Source organism: Nelumbo nucifera, chromosome 1, assembly GCF_055504915.1.
Source record: "Nelumbo nucifera cultivar China Antique chromosome 1, China Antique-T2T, whole genome shotgun sequence".
In the NCBI taxonomy this organism is placed as follows: Eukaryota; Viridiplantae; Streptophyta; class Magnoliopsida; order Proteales; family Nelumbonaceae; genus Nelumbo; species Nelumbo nucifera.
Window position 1 is genome coordinate 213608677 of NC_142649.1, and position 27995 is coordinate 213636671.

Here is a 27995-nt window from a genome sequence, read left to right on the forward strand (position 1 = left end):
TGATTCAAACCGAGCAGGTCGGTTTTACTTAGTACTGAATCGGTTTCGGTTTCATTTCTAGGTAAACCGACCAGGTCGGGTTGGTTGAAAAAATGCCAATAAACTAACCCAACCCGACCTGTAAACAGCCCTACTCCCTCACTTGCACTTTAATAGCCCAAAATTCCTGGTCCTCTTGGCTGGTGTAGCATACGTGTAGATAGGTTATTCTCCCATGATGGCAATAAAAATACCTTTTTGACAATGACATAAAAGATGAGATTGATTCTTTTTGGTATTACCAGACCTTTCTATATTCAATGACAACAATACCAGATAGCTCTTCATCGGTGAGATGGTCACAAGAACTTTCAACGAAGAACAATGTAGGGTACTCATCAAATGGTTCTCCGGTGGTACATTTGTGTAAGTTTGGGTTTAGACGAAAATTAGAAAATGGACAAAGAATAGACAAAAGAGGAAATTTCTTTGCCCATTCTCATTATTTTTGAAAATTTAATTTCATGCCCCTTGAATTATGAAGAAGGTATTTTGGTAATTTAGCACCTTCTGTTAACTGACTTAACAATCGGCCAGGGGGACTTTATTATTCAGGGAACTTCTATTGCAAATTGAAGTACAGGGGGTATTTGTCACTAAGCCCACATAGTATAAGGGTATTTTTAATAACAGGAATGAACCATGGCGAAAGTATTAATCCTCTTTCCTCTGCATTGTTTTGAAAAATAAAAGAAAGAAAAATACTAGTACTAATTGAAGAGAACTCGCCCCACAAATTCTAGCCTTCGCCTAATAAACATGGATACCATCCCCTTTATTTACAATTCAAAACACAGGATGATTTGAAATATATAGAATACAGTTTTGGAAGGAGTATCTGACTCGCTTGTACAAAATGAACAGAGAAAAGTCTGACCCTCTTTCGATCTGAAATTACAGGGGTAAGTGCATCGTGATTCATGAGAGTACCGGAAATCAGCCAATTGCAATTCAACTTTCTATAGAAGATTCCAAACTCTATCAAAAATCAATCGTAAATATTTTATTCATTCCACAGCTTAGCTTCTTTCTAGAAAACATCTTAAAGACTAAACAAATATCGAGGAACCAAGGAAGAAAAATAAACAAATGTGGATTAGAATCTCAAGAAAAACCCGCTGATTGGAAACCGGACTCTTTTCAAATTGATCTTCTATGTTACAGAGAGTGAGTACGTATAAGGAGAATGAATGACAAATTCTTTGTCAAGTTCTGAAACCCAAGCTGGGCCACCTCTTTGTTACCTCCTTCTTCATCCTCTGAGAGTTAGAATCAAGGAGGTTTTCAAGTGATTTTGCCTTTCTATTTCGGGCCCTGCCTGCTTCTTTCAAGAGCTCAGCTAGCCTTTTCTTCTCATCATCAACATCGGGGTTTGCTGTCCCAAGCTTCTCTTCCCTCGCCTTAAGAATATATTCCAAGATCTCAATTGCGTCTTCTACCCTGTAATACGCAACCATGAAACGTTTAACAAAGTAGATCAAATAGGTGCACTGTAAGCTTTTGGTTTCAGAAATATTGAGTTCCCAGACCTCCTTTTGTGTGTGTGTGTGTAAGAAATTGGGTTTTCAAACACTAAAATATAAGAACATGTTCCATTGACAAGCCCTGATCATCACAAGTACCAACAACCAAAGTGATAATCTGAAAGGAATGTATGCCCAACTATGATGTCCACATGATTAGGTCAAAAGTAATTTGTAAATTGTTAGCTAGCATTCTATAAGGTGTTTCAAGGTGTGACTTAATAATAAGGTTGGATTTAATCAAAATACTTTGACATGAAAAAATGTGGCATCTGGTTACAATTGAAGATCACAATCCATTTTGAAAGAATTACAGATTTGAAGTGTGAGGTCCAACATGATTAAAGTCAAATAAAAGTAATGCGTACATTGTTAGCCAACTCTCCATTAGGTTTTCCAAGGCATGATTTGAACAAGGATGGTTTTAACATAAATACTCAACATGCAAAAAATGTGGCATCTGCTTACAATTGAAATCTTTATGAACAGGTCTAACCAGCTATAAGGTTCTTGTTTACCAATCATAGTTGTTTATGCATTGCAGTTGATGGAATCTTGTCTCAAGTTACTTATTTTTTATTTTTTGCTTTTTGATTGATAACTTGGGATGTTGTAAATATGTCAAAAAGAATGATTTACAGTAGAATAAAAATACAGAGAAGTACGGACAGGCCCAATGCAGATTTCTGAATTCCACTGCAGATCTATAAACATTCAAAATGTCAAAAACCTCCACTCTATACACCAACGCCCGCCCATGAATTGGCATCAATTCCGAGCTGGCACCTACCTCAACTGTACTTTGGGCCTAAAAATTCTGACCTTGGGCTGAACTGTCATTCTCCCATAAAAATATGCTTCACACCACTTTAAATGATAGGGCAGTCCTAGTCACATCTTGAACCATGGGGAATGATTCAATTTATACATTCATGAACCATGGGGAATGATTCTCCAATACAGATTTCTTCTAGTCACATCTTGCTTAGCAAAGGCAACAACTAGGTTGTTGGATGTTGCTTTTAGTTCCCTTTCCAGCCATAATGCTTCTCTTACGGTGTACCTATACATCCAAGACTCCAATTAGTTGTCTTGAAACCAACCTACAACTGTCCTGGAGTCCCCTTGGAAATCTCTAAACTCAAGCATTTTGGCTGGTCTTAACCCTTCTAAAATAGCCAATAGTTCAGCCCTTGTAGAGTTCCATTAGCTTATGGGACCAAAAAAGATCGCCATGTTGTTTGTTAAATCATCCTCTTCTGTCCATCCATATGGTGCCAATAGTTCAGCCCTTGTAGAGTTCCATTAGCTTATGGAACCAAAAAAGATCGCCATGTTGTTTGTTAAATCATCCTCTTCCATCCATCCATATGGTTCTCATTTTCTGTCTGTACTTGTTTACAAGTTATACACAACACTGAAACCTTTTTTTAACCTTATCATTCTCTTTCTTTCTTATTTTTCTTTTAAGCTTGTAAGCTTAACAAAGGAACAGAATATATAAACTGCAGTGAATGAAATACAGAGATCAAACAATGCCATAATCTAAATTTCGCAAATCATTCAATATCAAGAGATGGCAGGGATATTCAATGGGAGTGGAAGCCAAAGATGACACTAGCAGCAACAAGAAAAAGGCTCAGTTACACTGTATGGTTTCACCGGATGACCAATCAAAGCAGCAGGATACTATAAAAAAGTCTTGGACTTGGGAAAAAGGAACCTGCTTCTAAACCAGCAAAATTTGAAGCAATAATTTTTCTTTGAAATTTGTCCATTTTACTAGTGTGGTAAAACAGGATTCATGTAGATATGGCATTAAACAGAACGAAATGGCAAAACAGGATTCATGTAGTCAACCCTGTATGCCTATAGTTGGGATAAGGCTTACATGATGATGACTAAATGTGGTAAAAGAATGAAAATGTAATGCCATGTATCCAAAAAAGATTTTAGGCTAGTATTTGCTACCTAACCCCAAAACAGAAAGATTAAACGTGAATACAGCCAAGTTTCCTGATTTATAATCCACCAAAACAGTATTTTAGGCTAGTATGTTTATATCCATACTGTCCACTTAGTTGGTCACCTAGAACCTATGTTGCTTGGACAAAGCAAGGACAAGGATTAGGCAAGATGTCCAAATCCCACACAAAATTTAGACAAAAAGTTGGGAGTGTCTAACACAGATTTAGCGCACCCATCTTGAAGTGTCCATGCAACAAAGTCCAGAACGCCTAGGGAACACTTTGGCTACATAGCGCTTGAATCACAGATAGGGGTGCAACTTGGGCAGGCCCAGCCCGAGCCCGAACCGGCCCAACCCGGAATTTTACACGGGCTGGGCTTGGATTTTCGGTCATCAGGCTGGGCTCAGGCCCAAGAAGTCGGGTTTTTTTATTTTTCGGGCCGTGCTTGGGCCTAGCCCTTAGGTAGCCCAAACCCGGCCCGAGCCCGGCCCAATTATATACTCATATATATGTGTATATATGTAAATGTTGCATACATATTTACATATATATACATACATATTTGTATATATAACATTTGTATAGATATTTTGCATGCATATTTACATACATACATAAATATATGTATATATATTTGCATAAATACATTTATATATGTATAATTTTAGAGTGGGTTCATTGACCAACACGAGCCCAGCCCAACCCAAGTGCATCAAATTACAGGGCGGACTGGGCTCGGGTTGGAAAAATTGGGCTAGACCTTGGGCTCGGGCCTTAAGCCCAAATTTTAGGGCCGGGCCTGGGTTGACCATAAACCTGGCCCAGCCCGCCCGACTTGCACCCCTAATCACAGATGACAAAAAGCAATGTCATGGCAATTGTCCTCATATAATGCAATTTGGAACAAATAAAGATTCCCTCATCTTTTCACTTCCTTCTCTTTTTCTTCTTTCTCTCTTTAACAAATAAACTAAATAACTTTGAGGAAAACATAGTGCAGAAAAGCTTGGAATGAAATACACTTACCTTCCCATGGCATCATATGTTGCTGCAAGATTGCTATATACACCAAGAGTATCTGGATGATATGGACCACACTCCTGCTCTAGTATCCTCCTTGCCTCTTGAAATAATTCGGCAGCCTCATCTATCTTGTATAGTTGTACACAAGCCAGTCCCATCTGGTTCAACACAATCCCCAAAACTGCTGATTTTCTCTCTCCACTGGCTCTAAGCTTGGCAATAGCACTCTCAAAGGAGTGCCGAGCCTCTCCATATCTTCTAACCATGTAAAACATCACACCCATCTGTGCTTCTATCCCAGCAATTGTGCTTCGCTGCCCTGGTGTATCCTCTAACAATTTCATTGCCTTCTGCAAGAGCTTCAGTGCCTCATCAGGTTCATTAACAGCTTCATAGATTGCAGAAATTTCTGTCAGCCCACTAGAAATTTCCTCTGCTGTGGTTCCAGGCACCGGTTTTGTGTATATCCTAAGTGCACTCTCACAGTATGATTTAGACTCCCGGAACTTGCCTGTCTTATAGTAGAGGTCAGCAAGGCGGATAAAAACAGATGCAACTGAAGGGTGGTTATCACCCTTAGTGGATTTGAATACTGTAAGTGCCTTCTGGTAGGAAAAGACAGCTTCATCAAAGCGGCTTAAGGACAGGTAAACATCACCAATGCTAACATCAATAGAAGCAACCACATTGTCTTGCCCATTGGCAATCATGGCCATGCTGGCAAGAACAAGGTGCTCAAGTGCAGATTCATAATCTCCCTTTGCCTCACAGATGAGGGCCATCAACCTGCGGTCAGCTGCTTCTTCAAGTGATGCTGGGGCACTATGCTCATGGTGGATCTCTAGTGTTTTCTTGCACAGACTTTCCGCCTCATCAAATTGCATTGCTTGAACATGAGCTTCAGCTAAGTACCTGCAAGTTTCAAAATTAATTCCCTGGTAATGAATTTATGGAACAAAATTATCAGCACCACACTTCAAAAATAATGGCCTTCTCATCAGAAATGCATCAAATAGGATAACACTTTTGTAAAGCCAAAGGACAAATTCAATTTGATAAGCCTTAATTATGGATTTAAATTGCATTATTTTTTTATGCCAAATTGCCTTGTCTTCAAGTGTAGTGTTTACATTCTACATGCTGATGCTGTTAACAATTACTTTTCTACTGATGGTCAGTTGGTACAGCATATCAATAGAAAAGTAACTCATTTGTAGCAAATTGTCACTAGTCAGTAGATTTATGTTAAGTTACTTACAAATAAGAAACTTTATATCATCAATTATAAGTTAATTAATTTTACATAGCATGACTTCCGTCAGCTAAATTGTCGAAGCTATTTAATATATGGGAAACCTAACCTTATTACTTTTGTACCTATGGTCATTAGGTATCAGTAGAAAAATTGTATGTAGAGAATCAAATTCCCCGTTATAAGACAAATTATGATTGCCATTGTTGCTGTTGTTCTTAATGAGCGATGGTATTGTTCTTGTTATTGCAATTCCTATTGCTGTAAAACCAAGTCCAGTCTTTTTTTTTTTTTTTTGATGAATAACCAAGTCCAATCTTTCGTCTGCTCACAACGGTCATAATGAAATATACCAAACGACCAGTACTACTTAAATCTTTTATCCCGTCTATGTGAACAAAAGATTTCAAACGTATGCTCTTGGCAAGAGGTCCACAAGTATAATATAGGCTAGGCCAGTCATTGGCTTGTTGGCTCCCGTGAACAAAATAGTTGCTTTTCTGTTCCAGGAACACAAAAAACGTTCCATTAAATAAAGCCATTTAATCACCTGTAGTCTGACGTGGCTAACTTTTTGGCCACGTGATATATCAAAACTGCTTACATTGAAGCTTGTTCTCTAAACAGTTCAAAAGATACAGCAATTGTTGTGATCGGTGTTTCTTTTTTAGTTTTTTTTCAAACCTGTTCAGGGGGTCGGTTTAAGGCCTGTCTCCCCCAAACCCTGAAACGTATCCAAAAGGAGTTCCGCTTCAGTCAGGGCAAAGCCCACTCAGGCAGCTTTTACTGCCTTGCATTGAGAATATCTCTGCACTTGTGTGCTTTATTTCACGGGGAGATATTCCCAATACAAGGTTGCAAAAGGCTGTTAGAATGGTGTAGGCACAGATTTGCCCTGATAGAAGCCAATAGACCTATTTTCAGTCGGAGAATGCCAACATCCGGATTGGATGGTTTTTGACCATGTCAACGTTTTTTTACCAAACAATGGGTTTCATGCAAACAGGACCCAGAATTTTGACCGATGACGGTTTGAATGGTTCAATTGACTGGATCAATATCGGGTTGAAAACACCAAAGATCGAAATTTTGCCCGTATGAGTGGCCCATCAATATGGAGTTCGGCTTCAGTCAGGGCAAAGCCCATTCGGGCAGCTTTTACTTAGGGGTGGCAACGAGCCGAGCTTTTCACGAGTTGCTCGAGCTTGGCTCGGTTTCAGCCGAGCTCGAGCCCAATTGTTAAACGAGCCGAGCTCAAGCCTAGTAGAGCTCGGCTCATGAGGCTCGCAAGCCGGCTATATATATAATTATAGAAAATAATATATATGTATAATAAAAATATTATAATTATTAATTATTATAATTCTTAAAATTTTAAATATAAAATAAAAAAATTATATATAATTTTTATTTTTATAAACTATTTTTTCTAAATATTTTTATTTTAAAATATTTATAAAATATAAAACAAGCCGAGCCAAGCTCGAACTTATGAACTCTTGACTCGAGCCGAGCTCGAGCTCAAGGTTCTGGCTCGAACCGAGCTTGAGCCTTATAGAATAGTCTCGAACCGAGCTCGAATCCACCCCTACTTTTACTGCCTTGCATTGAGAATATTTCCGCATTTGTTTGCTTTATTTCATGGGAGATATTCCCAATGCAAGGTTGGGAAAGGCGGTTAGAATGTTGTGGGCACAGATTTACCCTGATAGAAGCCGATCACTTAGTGCGGAGATATTCTCAATGCAAGGCAGTAAAAGCTGCCCCAATGGGCTTTGCCCTGTGTGAAGCCGAACTCCTGAAAATATATGAGCGAGATTCTAAATCACGAGGCAAAGAATCTGCCAACATGACATGAACAAACCGCGCCAGTGGGCCAGTGCTCACATCCAGCCAAAAATGCAATGCATCGCATCACGTTGTTCGGAAGGGGCGCACGTTAAATTTCAAGAGGGATCTTTACTAACATGCGCCCTAGCGTCGGCAGTGGCATCTCTAGCCGGTGAATGGGTAGATACTGCCACTGGGCACTGGAGAAGGCTACTCACCTCAAGTCGCAGGCCATCCCCCGCCGACGTTCGTCGTTTCCTCTTCCTCTAACATAACAAATACATACAATGCAACCAGAGCTCGAATTTATTCAAGGGCCAAGCTAATCTGCGCGATGTGTAGGCACTAGGAATAGAATACGAAAAAGGGTAAAGGTAGAACGGACTGCCTTGAAAATGGAAGGCTAATTCTTTTTCCCGCTAAACGATGAACAGCGTTGCTGATTGTTTTCTGTAAACATGGTACATGGATTATGCTATTCCTTACCCAAAAAAAAACATGGATTATGCTAAGCTAACGTGCACTATGCTAAGCTAACGTGCACCAAAAGCAAAAGAGGCATGGAGTGAACGGCACCTTACCTGCACGTCTCTGCAACTCTTGGATCTGTCTCTCCTAAAGCCTCCACCTGGATCTTCAACCCTGCAGAATAGCAGGTTATAGATCCGTCGAGTTGTCCGAGCATAGAATGTGTGTCACCAAGCTGCATATAACCCGAAAACGCCGCAAGCGCGTGATCTGGTCCTCTCGCGACATCCGGGACCCCAATCGCCCGCTCAAGCACTGGGATCGCATCATTGAACCTTCCTAAACTGCAGTAAATCGCCGCAACGACGTGCAAACTCATTGCTAGCTCCAAGCTCGATTCGCCCTCCCCTGCGCAGCGCTCGAAGGATTTCGAAGCTCGGACCGCAAAATCCAACGCCTTGTTTGGGCTGTCTCCGGATGCAATCGTATCTCGGGCGAGTTTCAGAAGGAAGGGCCCGAGATCGGAATTGTCGAGGGATGACTCGTCAATTTTCGGCTTCTCCGGTGTCTTCTTCTTGCCGGAGCTCCGGCCCGGCGAGGGTGTAGCTCGAGATGTGGATGGAGATGGGGTTCTCTTCGGAATTGGTGATCTAGTCTTAGGGTTTAGGTTTTCCAACTCCACTTCATGGCTTTGGAACTGATGATCGCCGTCGGGAACAAGAACTCGAAGCGGCGTAGCTTCTGGTGGCGTCTTTAGCGAAACAAGGCCAGGCATCCTTCGAAGTTGGCTATCAAAATCCTGTTGTTTTGCTGAAGACAAGGGAAGGGAAGGGAGGGAGAAAGTTGCAGAAACGCCCTTGATGTTGAAGGTGGAGGGAATGAAGAGTAAAAAGAGAGAAATTAGGGATTATTGTTTGCTACCGCTCTCAAAGACTCGAAGGTTGCTTGCAATAGACTTCTCATCACCGGACACAGACAGCCTGAATATTTAATTATTATTAATTAAGTTAAAAAACAAAAGAAAAGAAAATTAATAAATAATCATCATCTACTCTGGTTTATTAATTGTTTGCTTATTGTTTTTCACGAAAAAATAAAAGTTTACGTGAAATTTTACGGTTTAACCGTTTGCTCTTTGCCCTGGACCAAGGATAGAAGGGACCCGCACAGGGACCATGAGATAGGACCCACACGTGAGTTGAGGCCTAGGGACCCACAACGAGACCAATCAGGAAACAGTTAAGACTTAAGACCCACAGCCACATGTGATGTGAATCATCAATAAACGAACGAGGTCCACATATGGCCCAATTGATGGGCCAATTTCGGCTTTGGTGCCAATTACTGAAGAACAAAGGTGCAAATGTGCTTGTGTCAATAATCATAGTGCAAACTGATTAGTTACGTCCCAAAGATGAATCCGGATTTCTTAACCACAACACTGGCCACATTCACCGAATTAGGATTATAATTTATTATTGTTTTAAATATACGTATTATTACAGCAGAAATACTATCCAAATTAAATAAACAAAACGTCACTGTAACATTTATTTCTGTGTAAAACTCGACAGAAGATGAGAGACCCGAGAGAATTTGGACTCATTGGTTTGTATACATTCTATTTCTGTTTGTTACTGCTAGTTTTTATTTTTCATCTCATCTGTAAAAACAAAGAAAAGAGAATTTGAGTGGAGTCGCATGCCCTGCGGGTCATTCAAGACATTGTGACATTCCCCGGTTCCCGACCCGAGCAATATTCGAATGCGAAGCAAGTGCGGGTGCTCATGGATCGGTTGAACGGCAATCCGAATGAATGTTTAATTAGGCCCAACGGCAATCCGAATGAATGTTTAACTAGGCTGCGTTTGGAATTGGTGTAAAAGCATATGGACGATGTTTTACACTCAACTATGAAGAGTGATTATAGCATTTTTTAAAAACATGATATGATTGGTGTAAAGTTTTATATCCATTTTCTTATTATAGTACCGATCATCATTACACATTCCTTTTAAAATACCAATAAAATCGAATTGATATAAACTTTTACATCATTTTTTATTTACATCGATTCTAAACACAGTATTAGGCTCAATTTAGAAGGAGTACAAATACATACAAAATAATACAAAAATGTAAGGTTTTATATTCTACATCATGCTTTTTAAAACCGAACCGGTCAGGGGTTCGGTTACCGGTTCGAACAGTCAGCCCGTTCTGACAAAAAAATAAAAAAACTGAAAAACAGTCAAAACTGTTTGAACGGTTAACCAGTCAATTCAGCGGTTTGCTGACCAAAATAACAGTTTTGAGGAAAAAAGCGGTTTTGGGGATAAATGAATCCGGCCCCGATTTTTCTGGTCCGATCATCTAGTCCAGTCCAGTTTTAAAAATCATGCTCTACATATTTGTATTTATACTCCTTCCAAACTGAAATGAGATTCTTTTCAAAGCAAACCAAATAAATTTAATCTCTCTATCAATATACGTTTAAAAGAAAATTTGAGGAGCAGACTGGCTAAACCATTGATTTGTTTGACTCGGTCATTTGGTTAGGAGTTAGAGGATAATATTCTTTTTTTTTTAATTTTTAACCATCTTCATTATTTTTTACAGCCATCTCCATCATTAATAACAATAATTTTTATTTATTATACATTTTTTGTTTGATATATGATAAATATATAATATTAGAGATGCCTATTTTCTATTTTACTTGATTGTTTGAATTATTGATTTATCACTTCTGAAAGGAAATTTGATTCCAATTTTTTTATGTTATTTTTTATCATTGTTTTCAATTTGTGCTTGAATTAATCAGTTGACACCTCACCTAATCAGGATTTTGGGCCCATTTCGTCACCAAAATGCTTGCTCGCTATAAGCCATGGATTCGTTCAATCAATGATGGCCCAATTGATTGAACTATTTGATCGGTTGTGTTGAGCTCTCCAACCCCACAAGAATCAATGTTTACGATGTGCAGCTATGGTGCCCTTTGGGTAAGAGGTCTGGATTGGATTGCGATTGATTAGTAAGGTCACTTGTTAGATGTTGTTAGAGACATACACTTTTTTCTACAAAATTTATGTTATCTTATATTTTTATTTATTTTATTTTTATTTTAAATATGATAGCATATTTTAATTATGAGAAGAAAATTTTTTAAATATTAAAATTAATAAGAGAAAATGAGAACTAATACTTTAAACATAAGAATTAAGAGGTTGTTTGGCATTGAGGCATTGTATAAGCAATTCGTTTCTTGTAAAATCGGGAATGCTTTGAGAAATGCAAACAACTGATTCTACTAAAAACACAAAAAAAAAAAATGGAATGTAGGCTTACAAGGCGTTATAAGGGGTGTTATATAGCATAAATGAGAAGTCAGGAGTTATGTTTTCATCCCCACCACACCCCAGCAGTCTACACCGTGAACAAAGATGTATAAACTAAACCACACTACACCTTCATAAATGTTCTATAAGGTGTGGTGCATTTCAATCGAGAGTCTGCATTTTGATTTTTTACATCTTACCTATAACATTTGAGATGATCTATGTTGTTAATAACTAATAGAAAGATATTAATAAATTGCTAAGAATATTAATAACTAATAAAATTAATATTTTATAAATTATTATTAATAATAATTACTAATATTTATATCTATATATTAAATGGGTGGTTTCTCCTTTCTACAAAAACGGACGAGTAGATTAGGGGTTTCACATGCAAATATTTCATGCGTGTATCCATTGCATGATACACGCGTGTGCATGCTTCTCCCATTTCTTCGATATGCTTCTTCCCAAGTTCGAAGGGAGAGCCCCTCTTCGAGAGAGCTCCTTCGCGTTTCGATTTTCCCTGCCGTTCGAGATGCTTCTTCCCAAGTTCGAAGGGAGAGCTCCTTTGTGCCTTTCTCCTCTTTGCGTAGATCTGATCGATGGCTGTCCGAAGGAGAGCCTGTCAATGAAAATGCTAGCTGTTTCACCGGCACGCTTCAACATTACCGGCGAGACCAAGTGTTGTAGTAGCATCATCGGCTCTGATCTCTCCATCATCTTTCTTTTTTTTGTTTTTTTGCTCTCCCCACATCACCCCTCTCGCACTTTCTCTCTCTCCCCCTCTCTCCCTATTTCGGTTTTTTAGGTTTCCCCTTCTCTTGCTTCCGGCAGTAGCAGTAACAGTGGCAAACCTTGCCTTCTCTCTCACGATTTTCTCTCTCTCCCTCTCTCTCCCCCCCTCTCTCTCAATGGCGGTGATCGAAAGAGCTTTCCGCCTGCAAATGTGGTATATTTTTTAACATGCAAGAACGGCGAAACATCAGTGAGACCAAGTGTTGTAGTAGCATCACCGGCTCCGATCTCTCCGTCATCTTCCAATGCTTCTGCTCGGAAGATGATGGTTAGTTTCTAATTTTTTACTATTTATTTTGTTCGTATCTTTTGCTTTTTTTTTTTTTCAATCTCTCCTCTTTATTTTGTTCATATCTTTTGCTTTTTTTTTTTTCAATCTCTCTGGAGATTGTCCACTAAATGTTTCAGGTTTTGTGGCAGAAACCTATTGGAAATAAGGAGAGGGTTCTTGATCTGTAGCTTGATTTAGAGAAGGTTGATAGGGAAAGTTGTAGTATTGGTGGCACCAAACAGCAACAACCGCAGCAAGTTCAACAGCAGCAGCCACCTCCTCCGCCGCCAACTCTACCAAAATCTAGAAGAAATGATTTGAAGGCGGAGAAACCTGGTAAACTTACTTGAAGTTCCAATTTTTGCAATGCAGGGTGTCTGTTTTATTGACCCCACGTTATCGCATTGAGTGGCTTCCTTTTTTCTCCTTATCTTTGCTTTTTCTCATAACTTTCTTCTCTATTTTAGCTCAATTCACCTCTTTTCCGTTGCCGATGACTATAGCTGGCTGGCCAGGCGGGCTTACTTCTCTGGGTTCAAATCCGATTACCTCGTTATATTTCCCAACATGTTTTGGTTATTTATCATTGTAACCGTAACAATAAATATTTCATAGCTAAGAAATTACCCCCATCTTCATAAGCAGATACATGCCACCACTTCAAGCTGTTGTGTCCATGGATGGGAGTTCTGGATCTTCGACGCCTGGCCAGGTATGTGTCATTTTTTTTATGTAGTGTCCACTTGGGCGATGTACCAAAAGTTCTCTAATGATCTTGTGGTGATCTGGTGTTAAAAAAAATTTAGGTACCACATTTGTTTCTCTCTCAACAGCGACCAAAGAGGTGCGCAACTCATTACCACATTGCTCGGAGCATCTACTGTCATCAGTAGTTTACAAGGACGAATCCTTTCTGGCATGCAGTTGCTGGTTCTGCATCTTTTTATGGGGCCAAGCCATACAATCTCAATGTTGTGCCCCTGACAGAAATCACTATTCTTGGAAACCCATTGCAGGGAAGCTTACCAAGTAGGAATTTGAACTCGGTTTCAGACAAGGGCCAAGTTGCTAGCACATTTTCTGGTCATACTACGAAGGATAAGAACTCTGCAGCGGCTACACCCAACTTTGTGGATGCCTAGAGAAAGCAGCATGTGCTCCAGCAAGCTCCACAGTCTGCTTCTTCTGGAAATCTGCTGGTATGGCCCTCTCCTCTTCACTGAATAATTTACTGGTGATGGTTTAAGAAATTTATTAATTTTATTTGACCTATATGTTAGCATGGTCCTACTTTCATCTTCCCATTTACAGGTGTAAATGGGGCTGAGCTACCCGTCGCCCAGCATGATGGTCTGTGGGCCGTGCCAGGCCTGGGGTTTTAGGTCCACGGGCCGGGCCGCATGGCACGAGCGAGCAGGTCATGCTGCCTGCGGCCCGGCCCGATACGGTCCATATGTTATTTATATTATATATAATATATAATATATTATATAATTATATAATAATATATAGTATAATTGTTGTATATAAGCAATTGTATACATCAAAATTCATATAAAATTAAAATTTTAAGTTTTTTTTTCAATTTTTTTTTAAATAAATAGCTTTGGCCCGGTCCACAGCCTGACCTGGCCCAAGGCTTGGCCCACGGACCAGCCTAGCCCGTGGCACGACACTCCCTTTCTTCTTTTACTGAATGCTATTCAGTTTTCTTTTGGAACCCTATGCACAAATGCAATTACTTGTATAGATTTTTAATTCTTTGGTCATTATTCAGTTGAATGTAAAGTTTATTGCACATGAAGTATCTTGGTTAAGTTAATTACAGTTGCAACCAATTTATTTAAAATTTTCAATTTCTCTCTGTTGCAGCTTGTTTATTCTAAACTCAGTTGTCATCCCAACGCTACAATGGATTTCGCCTGATGAATGCCAAAACTTTGGTTCAAAAGATCTTTGCCCCCTTGGTGGGATTGTAAAACTATATTCTTTTTTACGTAATGGACTTATCCAACTATTCTATGTAAGTATGCATTGTTTTTCAAAAAGCTACTTGAGTCATTTTATGATTTATCTCATATTTCTTTTCACTATACATGGTATGTGCACATGGCAATGTGTGTTTGTAGGGCCTATTGGTTACAATCAGAACTTGTTTCAGAATTGCATTTCAACTAATCAGTCTACAGTTTAGTCAGATTTTTATAGCTCCTCAACTTTAACCAGCCAGTAGAAATTCTTGGCTGGTTCTGGATCATAAGATATCTGAATAGTCCATTTGTTGCCTCAATTTCTTATTATTTTAATATATGAATTTCTTGTGATTATACAATTCTATGATATAGATGAGATAGTGAACATTTCTATGTTAGAGAAAGAATACCATGTAATTGGTCCTAATAGCTCAAAATTAGCATTGCAGCTAATCAATGAAAAAAAAAAAACAAAACAGTTTCAAAAGTTTGCATCTGCATTAAAAGAAAATGGATATCAAAGATTTACCTAGCTTCATTACAGGGAGGCTAACCATCACAAGTCAAGGGTGTATTGCTTCATAGTTGTTAGATAAGCTTAAGAAAAGGAAGAATTGTCACATACATTGTATTAATTTAGAAAAAAAAATATAATAGTGTGTAGAGATTAATTTTATGGGTATTGGTTAAAAAGTTAGCTCTTTAGAAGATACATATCAATCTGCTAGGTATAAACAATGATAAGACTTAAGAGTAGGACCCAAGTAGAAATCCTCGAGTTAGTTAAGCTGAAAGCTGCACATTGGGTGAAAACTTTGGATGATTTCAAAGTCTTTTCACTAAATGATAATTTGAGAACCTGGAAAGAGGTGGCACTATCGGCTATAGACAAGGCAAGGGAAGTGATGGAATGGCGGGGGGTAGGGGTGGTGTCTTCAGAGATAAAGAAGGCAGAGTGGTGGCTCAATCTTCAAGACCCTTGGAGCATAGCGATGCATTGACAGTTGAAGTGGTTAGTCTACTGCAGGGGTTAATACCCAGATTCCTTGGGTATTTAGGTATAAATTCAGGGAGATTGTAAGCCTAACAAGAGAACTAAATAAGTGGGTAAGAAGAACAGCAAATGGAATGACAGATTCTCTGGCCAAACAACGGGCTGTGAGACGGCATATGTTTTTGGAAAATCTGTAATCTTTGCTGATTTGGAATGGAACTTACACCCCAGATCTTGTAATTCCTAATCTTTCATTAATAAAATTCCTTTTATTCTGATAAAAAAAAGGGATTGCATTTGCATCTACATCTCTCTATATATAGTATGGTGGGACTCATCATCATCATCATCTAAGCCCAACTATATGAGGTTGGCTGCATGAGTCCTGCTTCACCATTCCATAGTATATTGGGGTCAAATAAGATTATTTGTTTTTTACCACTAACTAATTCTTTTCACTACATTTAAATTGTTGTAGTGATGAATTTTCCATGTAAGGTAGGTAGTGATTTTTGTGGTATTTCTAAGGTGTCCTTTTTCTTTCTTTATTGTATTTGTTTAGTTATATTTTTGTATTTTTATTCTCTTCCAATCTATTTTGATTTTTTAGCATTCTGATTCTGTATGATTGGCCTTTCCCTTACAGATCTTTTGGTTTTACCCACTATACGTTTTCAGCTATGTGTTGAGCAGCATCTGGTATTGGTTGTTTCTTTTATCCACTGTTTCATGCCACGTAGCAATTTTTTTGCAATTAATGTTTCTGTAATATTATCATATCACTATTTTGGTATCAATCCTCACTTGTAAATATAATGCCTTTGTTCTTGATGTATTGTTTAATTGGAATATTGCTATGTTGTTGCAAGTTGTAACTCAGCTGATACATGAACCTCTTTCCAACTTGTAACCAAACTTTTAGCTACTCTTTCCAATTGGTTATGTGCATTGGCTTATTCTTAGTCAGTTTTTTTTTTTTTGGGCAATTAAATTCTCATAAAAAAGAAAAGTATATGCCCATCCATTTTTCTAATAGTCCAAGGTAAGTTGCATGCAATTATCAGAAACGAAGATGATATAGGTATGGAAGCAAGGAGAGAAACCATGGAAGAAGCAGGGTGATTAAAATTTTGGACTATTGGGATTTAACGAGCAGGGGCTTTATTGGGATTTAAGTAAGAACGCCTTGTCTGCTTTAGCCTGTGAGAACGCCATCAAGGGTATATTGACTAGTAATTAATACTAGGTATCTTTTTGTTATTACATTTTTTTTTCTTTTGTACATTTCTCTATTCTTTCTCTTTCTGTCTTGTTTCTATTTTTTTAAATGTATAATTAATTTTGGTTGCTTTTATTCAAATACTTTATTGGTAAATAAAAATTATTTAAAATAATTTTAACTACAAAAATAGTGATAAAAATGAGACTAGCTTCTAGTTAGTGCAAGAGTATTTGTTTTTATCATTTTATTAAATTACTTCCACAATTCCACTAGCCCCTGCAATGCAGGGGCCCCTCCGCTAGTATTAACTAATTTCTAGCATGGTTTTTGAAGATACCACCAGTCCCCAAAGCTCTGGGAATTGTTGCCACTATTCATTATATTCACAAAGCTTTGTAATTCTGTTAGATCATTTCGGATAGAAAACATTGATTCCTATGCTCATGTAGTGAAGAAGCTCATTGAAACTTCCCCAAAGTCCAAACTTCATTGGCCCCAAAGCATTCCTTCAACTTCAACACAACCACTCGCTTCCACATAGGTGATGGATTCGTTGGCGAATCTGTTTGTTTACTCCCTTGTCGTTGTTATTCTTTCCATATACTATAGTGAACCATTCAATGCTTCATTCTCATCATGATTTGTCTTGCTTAAGAAGTTAAGATGAAAGTGGCATTACAAATTCAATTTTCAACCTTAATTCATCGTTGAATAGAAAACAAAAATAGTCAAACATAGTCTGGTCACTGTTGATGATTAATTTTTGGGCAATAGTTTCTTGGCGGAAACAAGGCATTCTGGCATAGTGCCCAGAACTATGGTGGCAGAATTCTGGGATTATGGCCGGGGGTCAGAAATCAAAAAGTTTGGTTTCATGGATTGAGATTTGAAATTATAATCTTAGCAACAAACGAAATCCCACACCAACATTCGTTTCAATAAAAATCTATTGCAAAACAAGTTGGTATTTCAGAATACCTAAACATGTAGAACGAATATGAAACAGGGGTAGAACGAATATGAAACAGGGGTTTGAGTTTCACTTGAATAAACTTTTTCACAAGCACACCTGTATAACGAAAATGAAACATGGGTTCACCAGTTCGAATAACAGTAATGAAATAGAAAAAAAAGAATAAAATAAAAACAAATGTCTGAAACCCGTATCTGGCAATAATGGTTGTATCATTGGCGGTAGGACGTGAGCTTCCCATCAAAGACAGAATAGCAGCTACAAGTATCGATTGAAATAGAGATGTGGTATAAGTAAGATCAAACGGAGAAGGAATATTGATCGCTGACAATCCGATGCAGTGCTGGTCAGAGGAGTAGCTACGAGCAGCAAGTGGTGTGATATTACTAATAGCGGGAGAAGAAGAATAACAACGGTGACTAGTGAGACCTGGATGTTGCAACAGTAACGGTAGAACATCTCTTGCGAAGCATGAGATCACTCTTGAAACCATAAAATGGTGTAGCGCTAATCAGTCCACGATAAAACCCATGGACGATATATAGGCCTGTGGTGTGGAACAACCCATGACATAGTATGGATCAATCCACACCACAAACCAATCGAACGGCCAGTGCAAGTGTGGTGTTTTCAACTGCAATATATTGTGGTCAATCCACGGTTAATTAATTAAAATCAATAATTAATCCAAGTATTTTACCCATGTTAATTAAAACCAATTGAAGTTAACTATAATTAATAATACATTAATTATCATTGTGATTTAATAATCTATTTAGATAAGAATATAATTAATTATTTAAATTATTTTAATTGGGAGATACATAATTATGGTATAATGGGTATAACATAATTAGGGTCTTTATATAGCAATTGCAATAAAATAAGTAATTAATTAATTTATGTAATTTACTTAATAATCTAATTTTATTAAAGTAAAGTCGGACTTGGATCCTCTGTCCATCGATTATGTACCAATTCTGTCCTCACATTCCAGGAAGGACACTTGTCCATAGATCCTATTGTTTTTTCCGTCTAATGTAAAGTTATTGGAGTTGTTGCCTTTAAGGGTGCATTCCTTTTTTGAGATTTTGAGAGAGGGGAAGTTGGTCAATGGATTGTGAATCTCATTGACCAAGAAACCCATGTTCTTTGTTTTTTTTTTTTTTGATTTGTGTGGGGACCGTTGATACCCATCTTCTAGGTGGGTAAAGTAGCTTTCCCATCTTGGGAAAGTTTCCAACACTTGGATGAGACAAAAAGGCCCCTTTTGATCATAAAATTTTTATGGCTAGAATGGTCATTATTTTATTTACTTGAAAATAAAAGAACATAGATAAATGAACTTACCCGGGGTAAGTCCCAGATAAATAACTTACCAAAAAAGTAAACACGGCCTAAATAACTAAAACCAAAATAAGAAAAAGAAAAAAAACTCAAATAAATGACTCTTTAATTTTTTTCCTTAAATATCTATTTTGTTTTCTCCAAACAAAATCGGTTAAAATAACAAGTATCATTTCACTGACATAGAAAAACAAGTTTCTTAAATTCTTGTTTATGAATGCCTCTCTTCATCTTAAAATACAAAGATTATCCACACTATTTTTCAATAAAATCAAGAAAAACCATATGAAACCTTAAATTAATATCTATCAAAAAGAAACCTCTACCATTTTCATTTGAATATTAAATCCAGCCAGAAATCTACAAGGGTTTATTGGAGCAGCCGAGAGGATTTCAATATTATATTTAGAAATCTAACTGAATCACTGGTCATTTAAATAAATAAGAAAAGGGTAGTTTGGGGATTTAAAAAATTAAACTACTAAATGAGAATCTTTTTGAAATTAATTAACAAAACTCTTATAGAGGAAAGTATTTGTTGCAAAGTGAAAGTTTAGGGGGTCTTTATCACAAATGAAAGTTCATGGGGTAACCAACCCCATAGAAAAGGGGGTCTTTAACTTTTACCATAAGAAAGATCACCCCAGTTAGACATCAAACATAAAAGTTATGGCCCTGATAAATTTGCATACACATTTAATATGCAACCCGTGACTCGGCCACTGCATTGAATGGATCAATGGTCCAACCACTCAGGATGGATGATTTTTGACCAAACCAATTGTTTTTGAATTTTGACCAAAATCTAGGTTTTAGGAAAGCTATACCCATAAATTCCATAATCATTTGAGACCAGATCTGCTCCTCACACCGATCTCACATGCACATCCTACCATGTATTGGGAACATCTCTCGTATTTATTAGTTATTATTCATGGGAGATGTTCCCAATGCACGGTGGATGTGCCTATGAGGCACCCATTTGTGAGGAGCAGATCCCGTTCCTAATCATGTAGCCAACAACGGAACACGGTTCAAATGGCCGAAATGACAAACACCAATGGTTTAGATTGGGTTTAGATTGAGGTTGCTCCCATGCCAAACTCCAACCCATCATCAGAGCATTCGTAAAAATAATAGGGATGCAAATGGATCGGATCGAATTCGAATTAGGGTACATTCGAATCCGACCCAACAAACAAAATCCGAGATTTGATCCGATTCGAAGATCTGATCAAATCTCACAAATAGTAATTCAAATTTGAATCTATTAAGGGTGTCAGATATCCGAATCTTATCTAATCTAATTTGAATTATGAAAAAATTAATAAATTATTAAAATATACGTATATATTAATATATACATGTCTTTTTATAAGTATATATATGTCGGATTGGATAAAGGGTGATCTGAATCCGACACAAAAATCCTACAAAGATCCAATCCATTTGCACCCCCTAAAATAGGCTTGAGTATAGGTCAATCATTAGATGGGTTGGGGTTGAATTTGACATTCCAGTCTCATAGTCAGGGTTGGGTTTACGGGTCAGGTTGTGGTTAAAACAACTCCGACTCGTTGGCATTGCTTCCCACAAAACGAAAAGGATCCGAGCTCCTTGTTGTAGAAATGTAGGAGTGAGCATGAGCCTGTTTGGTTCGGTTCTAGGGTTTTGGAACCGAAACCTACCCCATGAAGGTTGGTTCTAGGGTCAACCCATGGAACTTGTACTTTCTTTACTCTCCCGATCTATCATTTCACAAAAAAAAAGATTTTTAATAAATATAATATATAATTTAAAACTTATACTATCGTTATTGATTAAATTGAATAACTTAATATGTAGATTATCACTATATGGTTAAAAATATAAATTAAATTTAAATTTTGTAAATATTACCTTTTACACTACTTATTGTACATATTCAAATATTAAAATGAAAACAAATGATTAAATCACTTAAGTAACTCAATGGTCAAGTGAGACTATGGCGTTTGTAAGCATGAATTCTTAGAGTTCAAATGTTCACATCCCATATATTCTGGGGTTTATTTTAAGAAAAATTCAGTTTCAAGGCAAGTTCCAAACTTCCAACAAGGTCGATTTCACCAAGGCCAGTTCATCGGATTGGTTCGTGTAGAATAAATCCGTAGACCCTGAAACCAACATGGGTGAGGGTCAAGGTACGAAATTTTGATATATATCAAACGGGTATGACTATGATATGAAAAAGATATGATATCTAAAAAACTTTCGATCAGTCAATTGAAATCATAAACATGATAGCCAATCATGTGTTATTTATCAAAATTCATGAGTGGATTTTGATTGATCAAAACTCTTCCTATACCATATCTTTTCCGCATCATAGTTTTTCCCATAACCAGACTGTCTCTACGGATACGTATCATATGAGGAGCCTCTCGATACGCTCCTACAAAGAGGTGTTTCGACTTTCGAGGCTTAACTCGATTCAGGGGTAAAAGGGCTTTAGACTTAACCAAGTTTACAAAGAAAAAAAAAAAAAGAATAATAAGGCAACTACGCTATAACAGATCGGATAGGATTGGTTCATGGGCCGATTTAAAGTCGGTTCCATTTGATTACGAGCATAACCTTCCCATTTGCTCACCCCTATTTACTACAGACAGTACAACTACAATACCACATAATTTCGGGGAAAAAGTGAAATTGGGACTTTCATGGCGGCGAATGAGGGAATCTGAAATCTATTAATCTAATCCGTTAAATATGTTAGAGGTCTAACTTCGTTCTCTTATCCTCTCAGCACTCCGCAGCCGGACACGTTTGGTTAGTGTGCACGATAGTAGATACCCGATTAACTCCATGGCTTTGCTGAGCCAGCAGTTGCAGAGGTTCCTACTGAACGGAATCATCTGCAGCTCCGGCTTGAAGGCTAGGAAGAAGAGCTTCAGGGAGAGAATCCGATCCTGTTCTGCGATTGCCATTGATGCCCCGTCATCACTGGCAGGAGCTGCGGGGATCAGATGGGGATGTAGTCGGTTACAGGGTCCTCGTGAAGAGATGGAAGACGACATCGTCATTCGATCAGATAACCTTGACGGATTTTCTTTTGCTGCAGTGTTCGATGGTCATGCAGGTTTTTCATCCGTCAAGTTCCTTAGGTGAGGACGCCTAGCTACCTGATAGGAGAGCCGATTATTTTCGATTTCTTGTACACAGGATGTTATCATTTTTTTATATAAATAACTGAATCGCAATTCTTGCTTCCTTGTCCTTGCTTATGTTTATATTACATTCTAGCGAAATCACTTTTTTTTTTCTTTTTTGCTTCGATCAAGCTGTACCTAGCGAAAAATCATTTTATCAGGATATAATTTCTGAACATTATTGAAAATTCGGAACCTGAACGTGAAATTTCTTGTTTGGACTGGACTCTTGTGTTCATATTTTTGGTTTGTACGAGCTGATTCGGCATGTGAAATTCAGGGAAGAGTTGTACAAAGAGTGTGTTGAGGCTTTACAAGGTGGTTTGCTGTTGACTGGGAAGGATTTCAATGCCATTAAAGAAGCACTGCAGAAGGCCTTCCTAAATGCTGATGCAAAATTGTTGAATTGGTAACCCACAAGTTTTCCAAACTAACGTTACTCATAATATTGTAAACTCAACTCAAACTCGTAAATTTTATGTGATTTTGAATTTGTGCTGCCTGTTTCAATTTTCGAAGGCTTGAAGTGACTGGGGAGGAAGTAGACTCTGGTTCAACAGCTACAGTCATGTTCGTTGGAAATGATGCACTTATCATTTCACATGTCGGGGACTCTTGTGCGGTATGTATCCATTTTTTTTATTTGTGGTTGACGGTGATTTCAATTTTTTGTATCCTAGAGAGTTTCACTTCTTTAATTACTTGGAATATGAGTTTTTGGGCTCAACAATTTTCCATTATGGCTTAACTAAACTGCTAATGCAGGTTCTATCACGTTCTGGAAAAGCAGAGGTATTGACCAGCTCTCATCGACCTTATGGGAGCAATAAGGTTTCTCTGCAAGAAATCAGGCGGATCAGAGAAGCAGGTGGATGGGTGTGTTTTTCTATTCTTGCTTCAATTGTATTTTCCACGCATTATTTGCATAAATTTATTACCATGTTGGTCAACATTTCCTTCCTTTAACTTCTGAGATATGCATCCACATCTCATGAGATTGATTACTTTCTGAGATCAGAATGCCGTCCAGCCCCCCCACCCACCCACAAAAAAAAAGAAAAATGTAGAATATTGATAAAAAAAGAAAAAGGTAGGATGAAACTGAAATTGTGTTCTCTAGTACCAACATAAAATGGAAATGGTGTACCAAAAATTTTGGTTTGTCTTCATTCCTGCATGAATTCTACCATTCTATTACATCTCTGTTATTGTGCTAGCATTGCATTATTAGTAAGAAGCCTGGAAGGAGGGAAGTCTAGATCAGGTTGGCAGCCCATGTACACCTTTTACCATGTCTTGTATGAATCCTGATAGAGATTATGCTACATCATTATTACCTGAAGAGAAGACGCTGTTTTTGAGGTATTAAATCTTGTAAAAAATTTTGGACCAAAAAAAAAAAAAACAAATTGGAGTGCATTGAAAAAGGGGTTGGGGGGCAAAGCCCCCCAGCCAAGTGTGTACGAGGGCAGAGCCTACAGCCCAATCTTCTTTCCCCTTCTCTTCCCTTCCTTTTTCCTTTCTCTTTTTTTCTTTTCCTTTCCTTTCCTTTCCTTTCTTATCTTTTTTTTTTTTTTTTTTTTGTATTAGGCATGTGTGAGGTGCATGAGGTGTATGCCTCTAGCACGCCTCATGCAAAAGGCGTACACCTCTTGCACTCAAGGCATATGCTCAGAAGTATCAACACCTCTGGCATACACCTCAGGGCATTTTGGGGGCACCCCACCTGGAGGCGTGTACACTTTCCACTGGGTTGAATGCCTAGGTGTTATTACTATGTTCCCAAATGATGCAGTATAATTAGACAACTATGACTTATGTTACATTTCATATGTTTTTACCTTGACATGGTCATCCACAAAGTGAAGAAGCTATTTTGTTTCGAGGGGTTTGAAGTTTCATCTAAAATTCACAAATATTGTGAAAATTAAAATCTGTATATGCCTTCCCCATTCTGCAAAGGGACATCTATTGGCTAGAATCATCGGCTTAAGTTCCTTTAAGGATTTTATAATTACAAATTTAGACACTGGCCCCTGACTAGATAATTTGAGTTGTTGGACACTCCACGACCCATCACCTCTTCAATGCTTTGAGATGTGTTAACTGTAAATATCTGGACTTTTTTCCTTGTTTTGCACATTCAAATGATTAACATGTAACTTTCCACTTTTGTTTTGGGGAAAACTACATTAAAGTTTCTTAGTTTTAATTTATTAATTCTTTAGCTTTCTATTAAAATTGTCTGTCCATAACAGGCATTAGCTTTTTAGGCCATTGAAAGGTCATCAATAATTTGTCGACATTGGAAAAAACTCTGCTATTGGTTTCAAACCTTTTTGTGTGCTTTGGGAGATCAATCATAGCCAGCTTCCTTTACTTTTGCAACGCTGGAGCAATCAATATAAAATTCTTCCCTTTTGTATTACAAAATCCATACATTTTATCCTTTAGTATGTTCACCTAATCTTCTTTGCTAAACTAACATTAGTATGTTCTAATTTTTTCTTGTAATGTTCTTAGAACTTGTGTGATCTCGGATCAACTGTTTTGATACCAAGTAATATAAGACTGTTATAATCTAAGGGTGGACGGGTAACTATTTATAAGGTTGTGTGGTTTGATTTTAAAGCTATTTTTGGGGCTGGCATTCCTGGAATGTGCAGAAGTTTTTGAAGAGAAAAAAAAATCTTGAGATTGGAATGGTATTTCTTCAAACTATTTTGGAGGATTTTAGTGTTGTGCACTAAAGAGGGGCATTGAGAAAATGGAGGGGGTTCTCAAATGTTCTTTGCATAAACGGCAAGAATTCCAAAAAGAGGAAAACTTTTAGGAAACTCAAGGTCCTTGTGGCTTTTCTCATGTGCTTGATGGCTGTTAGAGGCTGAGCTTTGAAATCACTCTAGGTCTTTCGAATTAGTCACAAAAAGTCATACATAACAGAGTAGGCTGTCTTAATGCATTGCATCTTACTAGCATATTTGATATTTGATTTGGCAAATTTCAGTGGACAAGATTGATGGTTTAAGTTAACATGCTTTATTGTTTCTATGTTGGTCTGTAACACTAGCTTGGGTACTGGAATTTAATTCTAAATTGGTAAAGTTCTCTGAGGAACTTCTGTAGAGTTTTAATGCGTGCAGATTATAAATGGAAGGATTTGTGGAGACATCTCTGTATCCCGTGCTTTTGGTGATCTGCGGTTCAAGACAAGGAAGAATGAGTTCGTCCCTTGTACTTTCCTTTTTCCTGTGCATCCTTAGGGCTTGTTATTCATCTTTATTGGTGAACTTTTAATCTTGCATGGTTATGGTATTAATTTTATTCATTTCCTGACATCCTCTGCCTGTTATCTATCTGAAAAGGATGCTGGAGAAAGGAGTTGAAGAGGGCAGATGGTCCAAAAAATTTGTCTCTCGGTATAGTCTTCTATTTATTCTTGTTTTTCTTTGTTAAAATTATGGTTATATCCAATGCATGTTGAAGTGGTATAATGTGCATCTTTTTTATCCTATCAATTCAATAAATCATACATTTATCAGCTATGTAGTTTCCTGGTTAGCCGATTCTGCGTTAGGGAGAGTCAAACTTGTATTATAGTTTTCGTGTAAAGTATGAATGGAGATGCAGTTTCATGATCAATTACATTTTCAATATTGCCTCTTTATCACCTGATTGTATGCAAAGCTGCATCAAAACTCATTAGTTCTATCAAACTTAAATGAATAGATAAATACCTAGCATGGCAATGGCAAGCGATAACATAAACTTGTGATAATACTATCGTTCCACTTGCACTTGGTATGCCAATGCTGATGTCATAAACCTTGTTATGGAGTTACTATTTCCTAACTTCAACCGGCTGGCGTAAGGTGCTATGGCATTACCACATCAGAGGAGCAATTTTTCTCCACCATTTCCATCAGTCAAATTTTTAACAATTAAGAAGAGGTCATATCCTTTGATTATATAATATGCATAGTAAAATGTCATGTCTCCTGGAGATGTAGCTTTAGATTTTGTAGTTAAGTGTAAAAAGTGTTGACTGTGTAGTGCAAACTAGAGAATCTTCCATTGCAATGCAACTCCTAACTGCACCTGCCTACAACTTCAAGATGGCTTTGATTTAATGCATTTATTCTTGTCTCAGAGTGCAATTCAATGGAGACTTGGTTATTTCTTGTCCAGATATTTATCAAGTAGCTCTTGGACAAGACACAGAATTTATATTATTAGCATCTGATGGTTTATGGGATTACATGAACAGGTTTGTTGGGCTATCTATTTAATATTGGTCTATTATATTTTGATTTAGAAGAAATTATTTATTTATGTCTGTTGATTGTTACCAAGAAAAGGATCACCAATTGCTTATGGCTATATTTTCAGCTCAGATGCAATAACATTTGTTAGGAATCAACTTCGGAAACATGGTGATGTTCAGGTCCAAATTATATCCAGAGACTAGTCTCAGCTTTTCCTGTTTTCTTCCAGATCCTTTTATTATCCATAACAAGGTCTAACTTTTTGTTCCTTTTATTTTCAGCTAGCTTGCGAGGCACTTGTGCAAGCAGCTCTGGTAATGGTTTCTCTTTTCAATGTTTCTTGATTCTATATTTGGTCTCCTTTTGATGATTTTATCCTTCCGTTTTCAGCTTGCTTGAGGGTGGTTCAATGGAAATTTAACTTAGATAGATAGACTGACCTACAATTTTATGCATTCTGCAGGATCGGCGCTCTCAAGATAATATTAGCATCGCCATAGCAGATTTGGGGTATGTACCTGCTTTATGATCACATTATGTGGAAATTTGTAATCTTGTTTCCAAAACCAAGAATTTGTCTCTGTATGTGTGCACATGCTCACATGTGCATGTATATAGAAGGCCCACTTCCAAGTAACAGAAGATTTTTCTTGCTAATCCTCTGGATTGGTCAATATTAGTGTTAGCATCATATTCCAATGGTGAAATGGCTCTTTTTCTTCTTAAGGCAGGGGCTTTTTAGAATGAAACTTGGCCCATGGGAATAGGGTAATGCGAAGATCATATTTGCATATTTTATCTCCAATGAGCTAATATCATGTAAAAGCAGGATTTATTCTATGCACTGATCTTTGCCTTTTGGGGTCTGGGGATTCCCATTTGTGACTAAACATCTCGGTGAGGGAGTCAGGTGGCAGTTGTGTAGGCAAGCCCCTAAATGCAGCTATGCGGTTATGCTAGTGACTAATTGATGGTTTCTGTTATTTCTCCAAGTCCATGCCAAGCAGGAGAGTATTGCTAATGGTTTCTTTTTGATGATAATGTTTTCCTTGTTAAAATAGATATACTTTATTTAATTCACTCTAGATCTCTATGCTCTTCTCTCGTCAAACATTATTTCATTGTCATTGTGCCCTTAAGTTGATTTCTTATTCATTTTGGTGACCAAAACTTTCAATGGTTTTGACTCGTATTTGTTCTTTCTGGAACCATGTGTGCTTCAACTTGTTGTTAGGCGGACGGATTGGCAAAGCGTACCTCTTCAGCAACAAAATTTTGTATATGAAATAGGCCAAGCTTTTGCAACTATTGGTATAGTGTCTCTGGCAATTTGGATGTCGTCATTTCTTTCTTTGTGAATTTGAATCCTTCCTGGCAATATACATAAAAGTGACATAGATTTCCATACATGTCTATATCTTGTAAATGTATACGTTTTACACCTCAGCACTGCTGCATAAAATAAACTTCATATATAAATTATTATGCACATTGTTCTCCATCATTTATTGG

General features: G+C 37.6%; 2 protein-coding genes and 2 long non-coding RNA genes across 4 annotated transcripts; 3 read left to right on the forward strand and 1 right to left on the reverse strand.

The window, feature by feature from the left end:
* Positions 1 to 1018: 1018 nt before the first annotated feature.
* Positions 1019 to 9067, reverse strand: LOC104604745 (protein KINESIN LIGHT CHAIN-RELATED 1-like). The gene is made up of 3 exons (XM_010269238.3): positions 8219 to 9067; positions 4559 to 5467; positions 1019 to 1479 (listed from the first exon to the last, which is right to left on the reverse strand). Exons 1-3 carry the CDS (start codon positions 8878 to 8880, stop codon positions 1245 to 1247), a joined length of 1806 nt encoding a protein of 601 aa, XP_010267540.1. The 5' UTR covers positions 8881 to 9067; the 3' UTR covers positions 1019 to 1244.
* Positions 9068 to 11877: 2810 nt separating this feature from the next.
* LOC104604744 (uncharacterized) lies at positions 11878 to 13464 on the forward strand. The gene is made up of 5 exons (XR_736451.3): positions 11878 to 12515; positions 12668 to 12854; positions 12986 to 13051; positions 13164 to 13230; positions 13325 to 13464. It is a non-coding gene; the product is annotated as an uncharacterized LOC104604744 (long non-coding RNA).
* A 91-nt stretch (positions 13465 to 13555) lies between these two features.
* On the forward strand, positions 13556 to 16420 carry LOC148804485 (uncharacterized). Its single transcript, XR_016081040.1, has 3 exons — positions 13556 to 13717; positions 14391 to 14541; positions 16132 to 16420. It is a non-coding gene; the product is annotated as an uncharacterized LOC148804485 (long non-coding RNA).
* Positions 16421 to 21571: 5151 nt separating this feature from the next.
* On the forward strand, positions 21572 to 27987 carry TAP38 (thylakoid-associated phosphatase 38). Its single transcript, XM_010269236.3, has 11 exons — positions 21572 to 22173; positions 22499 to 22627; positions 22738 to 22840; positions 22984 to 23094; positions 25362 to 25441; positions 25584 to 25637; positions 26369 to 26485; positions 26608 to 26662; positions 26765 to 26797; positions 26947 to 26993; positions 27718 to 27987. The coding sequence occupies exons 1-11, from the start codon at positions 21875 to 21877 to the stop codon at positions 27839 to 27841; spliced, it is 1152 nt and encodes a 383-aa protein (XP_010267538.1). The 5' UTR covers positions 21572 to 21874; the 3' UTR covers positions 27842 to 27987.
* The last annotated feature ends 8 nt before the right edge of the window (positions 27988 to 27995 follow it).